The sequence below is a fragment of the Euphorbia lathyris genome, chromosome 6, assembly GCF_963576675.1.
Source record: "Euphorbia lathyris chromosome 6, ddEupLath1.1, whole genome shotgun sequence".
Lineage (NCBI taxonomy): Eukaryota > Viridiplantae > Streptophyta > Magnoliopsida > Malpighiales > Euphorbiaceae > Euphorbia > Euphorbia lathyris.
Genome location: NC_088915.1, coordinates 75,814,522 through 75,827,319, shown reverse-complemented (window position 1 = coordinate 75,827,319; position 12,798 = coordinate 75,814,522). Strand labels below are relative to the sequence as shown.

Sequence of the window (12,798 nt, the reverse complement as noted above, 5' to 3'; positions counted from 1 at the left end):
GGTGAGCAGCTACCAGAGATGGATTTCGATCAGAATTCTTATGCCAGAATGAAAAATTTTAATAAAAAGATGACACGTGAGATTGGTGTGGTCAACAGTCAGACGCGTTTTCTACATGGGTTAATATTTTGACCGAGCATAGGAATGTAAGAAGCAGTATGTGATGTTTTTGGAGAGTTGAGGGATTGAGAGGTTGTCCTCTAAATTAAGAGGGTCAAGTGAAAAAAAAGTTACTCCTACAAGTTTAGGAGACTGGGTGCATATTAAGCCAATCTGTAATTTGTGAAAACTAAAACAAAACGTAAAGCAATGCATCATTTAATTTTCATTTCTTAAAGCATAAATTTAATTTGGCAGTTGCAACTGAATTTCTCATATATGAAATAGTAACACGTGCCGAATTTTGACCAAACTTTCCAAATTAGACTCTCACTCTCAAAGTCTCAAGTCTGAAGTGGGTCCAGGCGGCGGAATATCGACGGCACAAAAATCAAATCAATAATGGACGGCTGCTATATCATTTTGGAGCCAACTACATCAGCCATTGGCGTAATGACACGTCATGTGTGGACATTTCTTGTTCAATACGAAAAACGCCATCTCGAAATGCTGTGTTGTGTTGTGTGTTGAACGTGGAAAAGAATGACGAAAGCTGTCCCGTTCTCCTTCCAGTTTCTTCGGAGTTTGTGGGTCCCACATGACCTTTTCCTGACCGTAGATTTTGTTTACCATTTTCCAAGAATTGCGGGGTTTTGCGTTGATACTTCTAGACGTATTTGATTTTTTTTGTTAAGCACTTATTTTTTAGTGGCTAAATACACGAGAGCTCCGTGAATTGTATTAAGAAATTAATCTAATAAAACGATTTTTTAAGATAAAACAATTGAAAACTACAAAAATCTTCACTAAAATACACTATTTTAAAAACCGAATTGGATTGGTTGGTTTGATTACGAACTGACCATGTGGTTAGTCTCTTCATGTTAATTTTGAACTGACCGGATTGAATTTTGATAGGCACATATTTGCTTTTAACAGATTCAAATTTTAATACCGACGGCACGGCAGACGGTGCGTCGGACATCGCCGGAGCTGATGTGATTTTTAGAAATTCTCGTGGGTTTGTTATTGGCTGTTATGCTATTAACTTTTCTAGTTCCTATGTACATACTGACGAGCTGTCTGTCATTATTTTCGAAGTAGAATCTGCCTGGGAATGGGGTGGCACAATCTTTGGATTGCATCGGACTCTGCATATGCGGTGGATATGCTAAACGGAAAGATTTCTATGGTCCCCTGAAAAATTAAATAGGACTGGCTTCAGTGTTTTTCTAGGATCTCGAATATGAATTGCAGAATCACTCATATTAATCGAGAGGGCAATCACGCGGCGGATCAGCTTGCTCATTTTGGCAAAACAACTTCGGCTATTATATGGTGGCATTCAACTCCTCTCTTTTTTGTCAATCGTCTGTTTTTGACGACCTTTGTAATGTTGCTCATGTTCGATTTCCTTAATTTCTCTGTTTTGAACTTTTTTTATCTTTCCTTTTCTCCCTTTATAATTTTTCTTTTTTTATTAATAATATTTCGGGTTGATTTAGTGTGTTAGGGGTGCCAACCTAGTTGGGATGTCTAGCCACTTAATCGCGTTCCAATCTTTCATGCAAAAAACCTTATATACCAAACTAATTACCATATTATATTTATTATCAATAATATAATATATATTACGAATTAATGGTTAAATATTACAGTATTTGATATTAGGGTTAGGTTATGCTTACTTTGTAAAGCTAAAATCGCACGAATATTAAATTGTCTATTAATTTGATTTTATTCTTAAATATTGTATTAAATTAATTTGATTAAAAGAAAAACTTTTTATTATTTGCATATTAAATTAATTTTTATACTTAAGCTCTTACCAAAAAAAAAAAATTTATACTTAAGCAGTGAGAATTTGATTATATATATATATTATTTATGATGTAATCCATTTCAAACAATTTGACTCAACCGGTTGAATCTATTAATTTTGACTCACGCAATTGTTAATTCGATTTGATTTACAATCCGGTTTTTAAAATATTGCTAAAATCATCAATCTAGAAAATCAGTACACAAAAAAGAATTGAAAAAATAGGGACTATTATCAACCTCGTAGAATCGAACACATCTGATCATCAGAAAAACCCTGCCAGCTGGCATTAGGGTTTTAGACATCACATGGTCAAACTTCAACCAAATTTTCAGTAACACCCACAACTACCCCTTTCTCATTCCGCAACAAAACCGCACCTGACAGGGATACAACCGTCCTTACACGTAAAAACGACATAGTTTCAAAAACGAAACTTTCCCCAGACACACCTTGCGAGTTTCCTTTCTTCCTTCCTTTCTTTCTCTTCCAAGTGCCAACTTTTACCCACAAAAAAAAAAAAAAGAATATACGCACCGGCAACATTTATACTTCTTCTTCTTCTGTAATTTAATTTAATTTAATTTAATATTTTAGAGGTTTCTCCTCTCACTTTCTTGCCTCCCAAGTCTTATGCTATTTATAGCATTTTATTTCTTTTAGTTTTTAGTATCTCCATTTCTTAATTTTCAATCCATTTTTTAATTTGTTGTTCTTAGCAGATCCAAAGATCTTGGAGAAACTTTCCTCCCTACATTCAAGCTTCAATTCAAACCCACAATTAAAGTAATCTTCTTTCTTCACTCTGTTCTTCACTTTTTGTTCTAAATGCTCTGTTCTTCTCTACATTTTAGGTAACTGTAATGATCTGTAAGTAAATGATCTTCAAATTGTACCTTTTTTGTTTTCTTAATAGAGGGTTCTAGTAGTTTCTCCCGTCTTAATTCTTCAAGCTTTGTTTACTGTATATATGTGATGATGCGATCTTTGTAATTAAAAATTCCATCTTTTTGCTTTTCAAAATGGTACCCTAGAGAATATTCTGATAGTGATGTAAGGTTGTAGTTTTTTTCTAATTATACATTGGAAATTGGTCTGTGTAGTGTAGAATCAATCGTGTTTATTATTACAAGTGCTATTGTATGTTAAAAATTGCTGATCTTAGGTCATGAATTTTCAGTTTACACAGAAATTCAGTTAGTCTAATGGTTTTTGCCTTTAGCTCTAAATAGGCTATAGATTTTAGGACTGTTCTTGAGAGAATAGTAATAACACTTGGAAATTGTGATATGATCTTGCTGAATCTTGGTATCCAAATGCTAAAAATTGTAGAATATTCTTCCCGGAGTATTACACCCGACAAATCAACTAATGCGGCTAGTACATATTTTGTCTTAATGCCAATCATCTCTCATGAAGTAGTATGCAATGCTATTTTAATTGTTTGGTGTATTACTCTGGAAGTATACTAAAATTTCTAGAAAAAACAGATGTTAAAGTTGAAGAATCAAATATCAGATCCTTCTTTTAGTCCATCTAACTGAAATCATCATGCCCCTGTACTTCGTCAAACAATCTGATTGATGCTCTAAACTGTGGACATGTCTCATTAGCAAGAGTTTCTACAATGCTCTCTGAGTAATGGATCCAACCATTTAAAAGTGGGATGTAATCACTACATGGGGGGATGATTATCAATTGATTAGTTGAGAAGTATTGTAAAATTTCTCCTCATTAGCTCACTGAACTTACTTAAAGTGAAACGCATTTCAACTTATTCAAATCACTACTTTGCTCTACCACGCAGAACTTAAGAGGTTAATCGTGTCACTCTACGATGTATTTAGCCTTTTGGTTATTTGGTTATAGTTAGAATTATGTATTTGCATATGTTGAAAAAAGTGACATTTTATTGTGGTTTAGCTTATGCTAAAACTTAATTATAAGTTACTCTTTGTGACTACCATCAACTGATGAGAATAGCTAAGTTTGGCTTTTGTTCTTTTGTTAATTACCCTTAGAAAGGATCGTCTTCACGCCTGACGATTCTTTCACATGCCATTTGGACTTTACCCATATAATGAATTGGAAGCTCTCAATTTAGCTTCCTATATATAGCCCTGCTCTGAATTCTCCCTTTCACACACATTGCTAACTTCCCCTCACTTCTAGTGCAGGTTCAATAGGCCAAACCTTATAACTTTACACATAAATGGCATTTGCAAGGCTAGCCAGAACTAGCTTGAGAAGAAAAGGAAGCACGTTTAATGGTGCATCATCAAATTCAGTATGCTCTTTTACTTCTGCTAAAAATGCAGCAGCAGGCAACAAATTTTCATACCTTTCCAGCATCAGAAGTGTAGATCTATGGAGCAGAGGAATCACTTCAACCCCAAACCACCAATTTCCTAATGCACAACGGGTTGTTCATGAGTCCGAAATTGAGCATGATGAACCAAGATATCCGGGTTTAGAAGCAACCAAAAAAGGGGAAAAACCAAGAGTAGTTGTGCTTGGTACTGGATGGGCGGCATGCCGGTTCATGAAAGGACTTGATACAAAAACCTATGATATTGTTTGCATATCACCAAGAAATCACATGGTTTTCACTCCTTTGCTTGCTTCAACTTGTGTTGGAACCCTCGAATTTCGAACTGTTGCTGAGCCAGTTAGTAGGATACAATCTGCATTAGCAGCAGATCCTAACTCATATTTTTATCTGGCTTCTTGCTTTGGCATTGACACAGACAAACATGAAGTGAGTCTTCTTAATTCATCCACAAAATCAATTTTTTGCCTTGTCTAATTAAGTTTAAGTCTAAAATTTAAAGCAATTAAGTGTTGTTTATTCTTCTCTGATGTCAATTTCAGGTGTATTGTGAGACAGTTGACAATGGAGGATTGGTTAAAGAGCCTTACCGGTTTAAAGTTGCCTATGACAAGCTTCTTATTGCTGCTGGAGCTGAGCCTCTAACTTTTGGTATCAAGGGTGTTAAGGAGCATGCATTTTTTCTGAGAGAAGTGAATCATGCTCAGGAAATCAGGAAGAAACTCCTCCTAAATCTCATGCTTTCTCAAAATCCAGGTGAGTTCTTATAGACAAAGTTCAAGTCTTGGAAAGAATGGATCTTCCTACATTGATCCAAGGACATTTTCAGCTCAGTCATTAGGAAAGAAATTAAAAAGTTCCTTCATTTTGGAATTAGTGGCGGAGCCAGAATAAAATCTGCGTGCGCAGTGGACGAAAATACTTTAAAAATTAGGGATAAGGTACCAAAATAGGTCTATGGTTTTTGGAAAAGTATCAATTTAGGCACCATGTAGCACTAATATAGGCTCAACGTTTAAAAAATGTACCAATGTAGGCCTTGATAATGCAACGAGGCACGCCATTGATATTACTTTGTTAAGTTTTGACAATTGTATGTGGAGGGAGAAATCAGAACTTAACACAGTAATAATTGGAATGACATGTTCAATCCGTTTTCGAGGTCTAAATTGATACCCTTTTTTAAATGTTAAGCCTATATTGGTGCTATTTTGTAGGTGGAGCCTAAATTGATACTTCCCTAAAAACAATAGACCTATGTTGTACCTTATCCCTAAAAATTACAGAATTTTATTGTATCTATTATTTGTTTTGCCAAGCAGCATACTCCACCTGTAAATTTTGGAGTAGTTTAAGGCATAGTAACAATGTAGTTATTCTAATAATTTCATGGCAGGCATATCCGAAGAAGAAAAGAAGCGGCTTTTACACTGTGTCGTCATTGGAGGTGGTCCAACAGGAGTGGAATTCAGTGGTGAATTGAGTGATTTTATAATGAGTGATGTCCAAGAGAGATATGTTCATGTTAAAGATTACATCAAGGTTACTCTAATAGAGGTAAAAATATGAATCCTTCATTCATATATGAACAAGCCAAAGATTGGTGTCTTATAATAAGCTAACCATGTTCTTCTTGAACAGGCAAATGAGATTTTATCATCCTTTGATGTGAGTCTACGTCAATACGCAACAAATCACTTGACTAAGGTAATTTAATTGAATGTTCTTCTAATTCTAATTTGTAAGTCCTATTAATAAGTTTGTGTTTAAGTAACATTTGAAGTTATGTATCAGTCTGGGGTTCGATTTACACGAGGTGTAGTGAAAGAGGTTCATTCTAAGAAACTAGTTTTAAGTGATGGGACTGAAGTTCCATATGGTCTCTTGGTGTGGTCTACTGGTGTTGGTCCTTCTCAATTTGTGAAGTCACTGAATCTCTCCAAATCCCCTGGTGGAAGGTATCAAAAAGCAGCAATTTTTTCTTTCATTTCTGTTTCCCCAATTGCGGTTTCGCGTTTTGACATTTTGAGAACTGTGACATTTTTTTCCACGAAAAGATCCTTGTAGTTTTCTATGCTGCTACAACAACAACAAAGCCTTAGTCCCGAAATGATTTTGGGTCGGCTAACATGAACCATCGTACAAAACAGTGAAATCAAGTCGTGTTAAGGATATAAATTCTCTCTCTCCACTCCGTCCTATCTACTACCATATTTTCCTCAATCCCCAATAAACTCATATCACTCTTCGTTACCCTCTTCCAATTTTTTGTTTAGATCTTCCCCTATCCCTCATCATTGCATCCCTTTGCCACTCTTCAGTCCTCCTAACCAACACATCAAGCACTCTTCGTCTATGCTATAAGAAAAAAAAGGAATTTCTTTACTGACTTGCTGGAGGTTTTATCCGCTTATAAAACACATTGTTTGTTCTTAATCAGTAGAATTCTTTAGTGTATTGACGACTTGAAGTGGTCTAGATTATCTGTAGAAATAACGATGAATGAAATACCTACCCATAGAAAAGTGATTGGATATGTCAGATATTAATATGGAGTGGACCTTTAACTATCAAGTCGAGCTTTTAGTTCAATTGGTTCCATGACATGAGCCAGTGTGATCAATTGGTTCCATGACAGGATAAAAATGTGGTGCGGTATTACCAAAAATTCCTTTTCTTTCCTAACATTGAACCACATATGTCACAATTCTCAAAATGTCAAAATGCTAAACTAGAGGATTTTCTTTTTCAAGCTTTCCCATTTTTCAATGTGTTACCAATATTCTGAATGACACAGGATTGGAGTTGATGAATGGCTCCGAGTTCCATCTGTGGAAGATGTGTTTGCCCTTGGAGATTGTGCTGGTTTTCTTGAAAATACAGGGAAGCCAGTTCTTCCAGCTCTAGCTCAGGTCAAATTCAGCAACTTTTTTATTTTTTTATTTTTTTCCCTTTCTAACATAAATCATGAATGAAGTTGTAGCTAATAAATTTACATCTTCTTAAACAGGTAGCAGAAAGGCAAGGGAAATACCTAGTTGAGGTGTTTAACAAAATTGGCAAGGAAAATGCAGGCAAGGCTTTTAGTGCAAAAGATGTCCCTCTTGGCGATCCTTTTGTGTACAAGCATCTAGGTAGCATGGCAACTGTAGGACGTTTTAAGGCATTGGTTGATTTGCGCCAATCAAAGGTAACTTAATGAATTTAAAGTAATCTTGATCCCTTAAATTTAGTGGTACACTGTCTAAATCTTCTATTAAGTTGTCATGTAGCAATAGGGATCATCTCACATGAAGTAAGTTTATAAAGTTAATGAAACATCTTAAAGTTTTTTTTTGACCAAATTTAGAGCCACTTGATGTATTAAGCAAGTAATAAAGCTTAATACATCAGGACCCTCCTAAGCTTGTCTGGAAAAGCGACTGCGTTTTAAATTACAAAATATTTTGTTAGCCACTAAACGCATTTAAAGCTATCTATTTATCATCTGAATTTATTTAAAATGACCTATTATTCTATGAACTTGTCCGCATAAACCTATGTTTCTTAAGCTTGTTTAATGTGATAAACATTTCAAAATCCAAATATTCTATTGTTCCCCATATGGACGAGGTTAATCATATTTTCCACGCAGACTTACGAGATTAATCATATTTCTTTAAACAAGTTTGGAAGTCTAACATGATCACGGGCGGAACTAGGGGGTTGGGGTAGGTTCGAGCCCTGACAGGCCGCCGGAGAATTGAGAATTTTTTTTTTAGTAATGATGTCTGATAATATTTTGGAGAGAATTATATGAACCCTTGCCTTTTATGTTCACCTTTGCTGGGATTTTTTTAGCAAGAGGAAAAAGATGGACAGCTTTCCTTATTTGGATTAAGAATTAATAAAACGACGTCGTTTCAGAATGATAAAAATTAGTTACAAGATCTAATTTTTAAACCCCACTTGCATGTTGGTCTTTTCAAATGTTGGTCTTTTCAAAACGATAAAAATTTATGTGAACTTAAAAATATTAAGGAGCTTGCTATTAAAATAGTTGCGACGAATAGACAATTGATTTATCCGTTAGTTTATCGACTTATTGAGCTATTTTTGGTATTACCTGTCGCGACGGCTAATGTTAAGTGAGTATTTTCAGCAATGAACATTATCAAGACTGGTTTGCATAACAAGATAGGAGATAAATATTTGAATGACAGTACAGTGGTATACATTGAGAATGATATGTTTGTAAGCATAGAAAATGAACCTATTATGCAACGTTATCAAAAATTGTACAAACGTAGGATTCAGTTGTCGGCCCTTAGCACCACTAGTACGAAATAGGTATATAATAATATTTACTTAATTTTGAATTTTTTTTGACGTTTTGAATTTTTTTTTTTTTTGCTGATATGTTTGAACTCCGGATCATTTGGGGTTTTTTTTGCTGATATGTTTGAACCCCGGATCATTTGGGGTTTTGGTTCCGCTACTGAACATAACCTATTGATCACCTGTATTTGTTTACATTGACTCCATGATTTGCCTGCAAGAATCTGTTGTTCTTTGAAATCTTAAGATGATAATCTTTAAAATCCCTTAAGCGATAAACATTTTAATATGTCCAAACTTTCCAAAATCTTGCTTAATTATAGTTGTTTAAGTGTGATATGTTATTTATACATTGGACACGATTATCTATGATATAGATAGATGATCACCGCTGGTATTTATATTACTAACCTTTTGATCTTATCTTATTATGTCTTGAAGGATGCAAAAGGGATATCACTTGCTGGATTCACCAGCTGGTTAATCTGGCGTTCTGCCTATCTTACACGCGTGGTGAGTTGGAGAAACAGGTTCTATGTGGCGGTGAACTGGGCAACCACTTTAGTTTTTGGCAGAGATAACTCCAGAATTGGATAGACTCAAAACAAACATCATCATCATCCACTTTTTTCATTCTTTACATTCATTTCAACTAGATTCCACACTATACTCTCCTTGATTTTTTACACAAGATTCAATTCAAGGTTTATGATTCTCCCAAAATAACACATGGATAGATAGTGCAAGATTAGAAAGCTATAAACTTCTTACTTGTAGATGCCATTAAATGTCTGTTTTGATCATCAAAAGCTATGAATTACAATGATTTGATGTAAATGAAAGGTGAATTTCATGAATAGATTAACTTAATCCCTGTTTAGTTCTTTCTTTTCTATGATTCTGATCAAGTTTCTAACCCTAGAACAATAGAGAATTTCAAATTAAGAGCATGAACAAGAAAGCAAGATTTAGAAACAGAAATCCATTTATATATGTGCAAAACTAGCTCTTTGTACAATAGAAGTCCTCAAAATCAAAACAAACAACTCTGAAATTCAAGAACCATTAAAAATTGGGTCTTTTTTCTCGAAATTTAAGAAAATTGAGAAGCTCCAGCTCGGCGATTGGTATGGGAGAAAATGGAAGCAAAAGAGTGAGCCAAATTTAGCACTATAGCCACTTTCACTTGCCCTCTCTTTGGGATCGGACGCCTACAAAACCTCCTTGATGCCTTCCTTGAATTCATCACAGCAGTTGATCTTCCACCGGACATCTTTCTTTCTTTGAATCTTGAGATGATTGAGAAGCAAAGGAAGTTCAGTGGAAAAGCTTCTGCTGTTTTGATTTGGGGTGTGTTCAAACATCTCTTTCTATTTGGGTTTATATAATAAGATTTTTATGTTATTGCCCTGGGATTTTACTTTAATTACGAAATATGCCACTGTATTTTTTAGTGAGTTGACAATGTTGACCCTGGACATGCCAGCACTGGCATTTTGTTTTTGCCCTTGTTTTGGGCCTACAAGTCAATCACTATGAGAATCCTACTTTGCCCATAGTCTAGTCTTTCCTGTTTTCACAACTTGACCCCACCATAATAATATGAATCCTTCCCCAGTAAAACAAATTTTCAAAATATTTATTAGTTTTGCATTTCTTTATATATATATATATATATATATATATATATATAAAATAAAATGTCCATTTATTCCATTAAATTACAAAGTACCTGTTTGGTAAAGAGCGTTTTGGGATAAAAATAGCGATTTTGACCAATTTTAGAGGTTTGACTACTGAAACCGCTGATTGGAGTGTTTGGTGGAGAGAGGTTTGGGAGAGAGTTTTGCGATGAAAACGCTAATTTAGAAAAAGCTCTTAAAATGAGCTTTTTCAATTAGCGTTTTGGAATATTAAAATTAATGGACTTTTTTAACCCTAATAGATAGACTCCCTCTTCTCCTGCGCCAAAATTAATGCCCTTATTCGTCTTTTTGCACAAACTGCTATTATCAATCAGCTAATTTTTACCAAACAGGTCTACACAAACAGCTAGTCAAATCAGCTAATTCCCAAACGGGGCCAAATACATCAGAATAATTAGGAGAAATAAAACATTACAGGTAGTACAAAATCTACAAAGAAAAGAAAATAAACTATAAAGAGCAATAAAAAGACTACAAATAACAATAAAAACTATAACAAATACAAATACAATAAAAATAGAAGTTATATACTTTAAGTAAGTCGAATTCTATTGAAAAACAACTGTAGTCCATTCTTCATCGGTTAAACTCTTCTTAACACTCGGATCTGAGTCCTTTCTTTTTGTCAACCATGTAATCTATAAATTTACGGATAAGATAAACCTTTTGCTACCGTAATATTTAAAAGTAAATTTACAAATCCGAGTCATTTCTTTTTTGCTCTTGCTATCGTAAATTAAAAGTAAATTTTCTCAATTATAAAATTGGATTTTTTTTTTTCATTACTTTCAATTTCAATAACTCTTTTAATTATATTATTCACAATTATTCCCATCTTTTTTTCCAACCTCATCTCCATTTCCATCACCATCTATCTATAAAGAGTGATCAATGGATTACAATTTATAAATAATCATCTCACTCTTACTTCACTCTATTTTTCTTTCATCTACTTACTCTCAATAATGTCATTAACTTAAAACATCGGAGAAGAAGCACTGGATTGTGGCACTTCTTTGACAGTTTGGTGATCTATCTACCAAATTTACGTCACAGATTGAGAGATGTCACTATGAATTCACAAAACAAAAAAATGTAATTTTTTTTCATGTATAAGTTTACATATTTACAATTGAAAAATACTTTATTTTTTAAGTTTGTGGATCATGTCATGGAACTGATTGAACTAAAAGCTCGAACTGATAGTTAAAGCCCAATCATATATCTTATATTAATATCTGACAGATCAGTCTAGTTAGATTTCAAGATTTGAAGTCAAATTAGTATGGTAGTGATTGAATAAACAATTGAAGTAGTCATATACAATAATAGAACAACAAAAAGTATAAATGAAGGAAGAAAAGGGTACTATACATTAGTACTTTTTATGGTTGAGAAATATGAACACAAAATAATAAAAAAATTGCAAAATTGGTGTTTTGTTCAATGAATGTGAAATAGACACTATTCTCAGTATATCAGACAACAACCTTATTTAATAATCTTAATTATTACTACCGATTAAAGACTCTTTTTTATGTTTGGTAAAAAGATCACATGGGCTATTTGCTCTTATTATTTAGTAATATCGTAATCGTGTGAATTTTGACCATTACCTAGCTGGCTGCTCACCTTTTCTTTTCACAAGAATCAATTCCATCGCAATCATGGGCCCAAGGTTCATGTTTCATGTGTAGATCGAGAAACCTCTATAAATTAATAATGTTGGGATCATGAAATTTTATTAATTTAGAAAGTTATTAATTAATTGATAAATTAATAATTATTAATTTAGAAAGTTATTAATTAATTGATAAATTAATAATTATTAATTTATAGAGTGATTTGATTTTTTTTAAAATAAAATTTAAATTACTAATTTAAATAACGTTTTTATCTAAAATCAATGAACAAATAAAATTAAATGTGCATTATATAAGTTAATTGAACTTGAAAGTTCATTGTATTTATGTTAAAAATATTCAATATAATAAATTACTATAAAAAATTTATATGGAGTATTGTTTCAAATCATACCAAAAATATGCTTCTCATAAATCTGTCACAACGAATTTAGAGGAAGCAACCACTGAAGACATTCATGAACTTGAGGGAATGATTGGTCAGCTTGGTTACCGTAATCCAATGGATTTCAATCAAATATTGGATTATCAAGGTGAAAACAATGAATGCTCACAAGTCCGAAGTTTAGAAGAAATTGTGTCGAACGTTATGCAAAATTCAATTGAGGATGAAGCTGAAGATAATTCGGTACCTTTGAAATCAGTTACAAGAGAGGAAACAATTACAACATCATCCACTCTTTACAATTTTTTGTTACAATTTGACAAAGATACACCGGAACTTTTGAATGCACTGAGAATAGTTAGAGATGAAATTCAACTAGATTTAAATTTCAAGAAAAAACAAAATATTGTAGATTCATATTTTACTAAATTATCCTAAGTACGTATATCTATATATATTTCGCATATATATTTGAGAAATTATTAATTTATAGAGGT

At 33.4% G+C, this 12,798-nt stretch overlaps 1 protein-coding gene across 2 annotated transcripts; it reads left to right on the top strand.

Annotated features, from left to right (window-relative positions):
* The first annotated feature begins 2,501 nt into the window (after positions 1-2,501).
* Positions 2,502-9,450, top strand: LOC136232509 (internal alternative NAD(P)H-ubiquinone oxidoreductase A2, mitochondrial-like). Of its 2 annotated transcripts, XM_066021709.1 has the most exons (10): positions 2,502-2,520; positions 2,644-2,707; positions 4,099-4,679; positions 4,793-5,006; positions 5,647-5,807; positions 5,892-5,957; positions 6,045-6,208; positions 7,048-7,162; positions 7,261-7,440; positions 9,009-9,450. In XM_066021709.1, exons 3-10 carry the CDS (start codon positions 4,134-4,136, stop codon positions 9,162-9,164), a joined length of 1,602 nt encoding a protein of 533 aa, XP_065877781.1. In that variant the 5' UTR covers positions 2,502-2,520; positions 2,644-2,707; positions 4,099-4,133; the 3' UTR covers positions 9,165-9,450. The 2 variants fall into 2 exon arrangements, with proteins under 2 accessions (XP_065877781.1, XP_065877782.1); XM_066021710.1 differs by lacking the exon at positions 2,502-2,520 and having other exon boundaries at positions 2,554-2,707; positions 4,094-4,679.
* Positions 9,451-12,798: the final 3,348 nt, after the last annotated feature.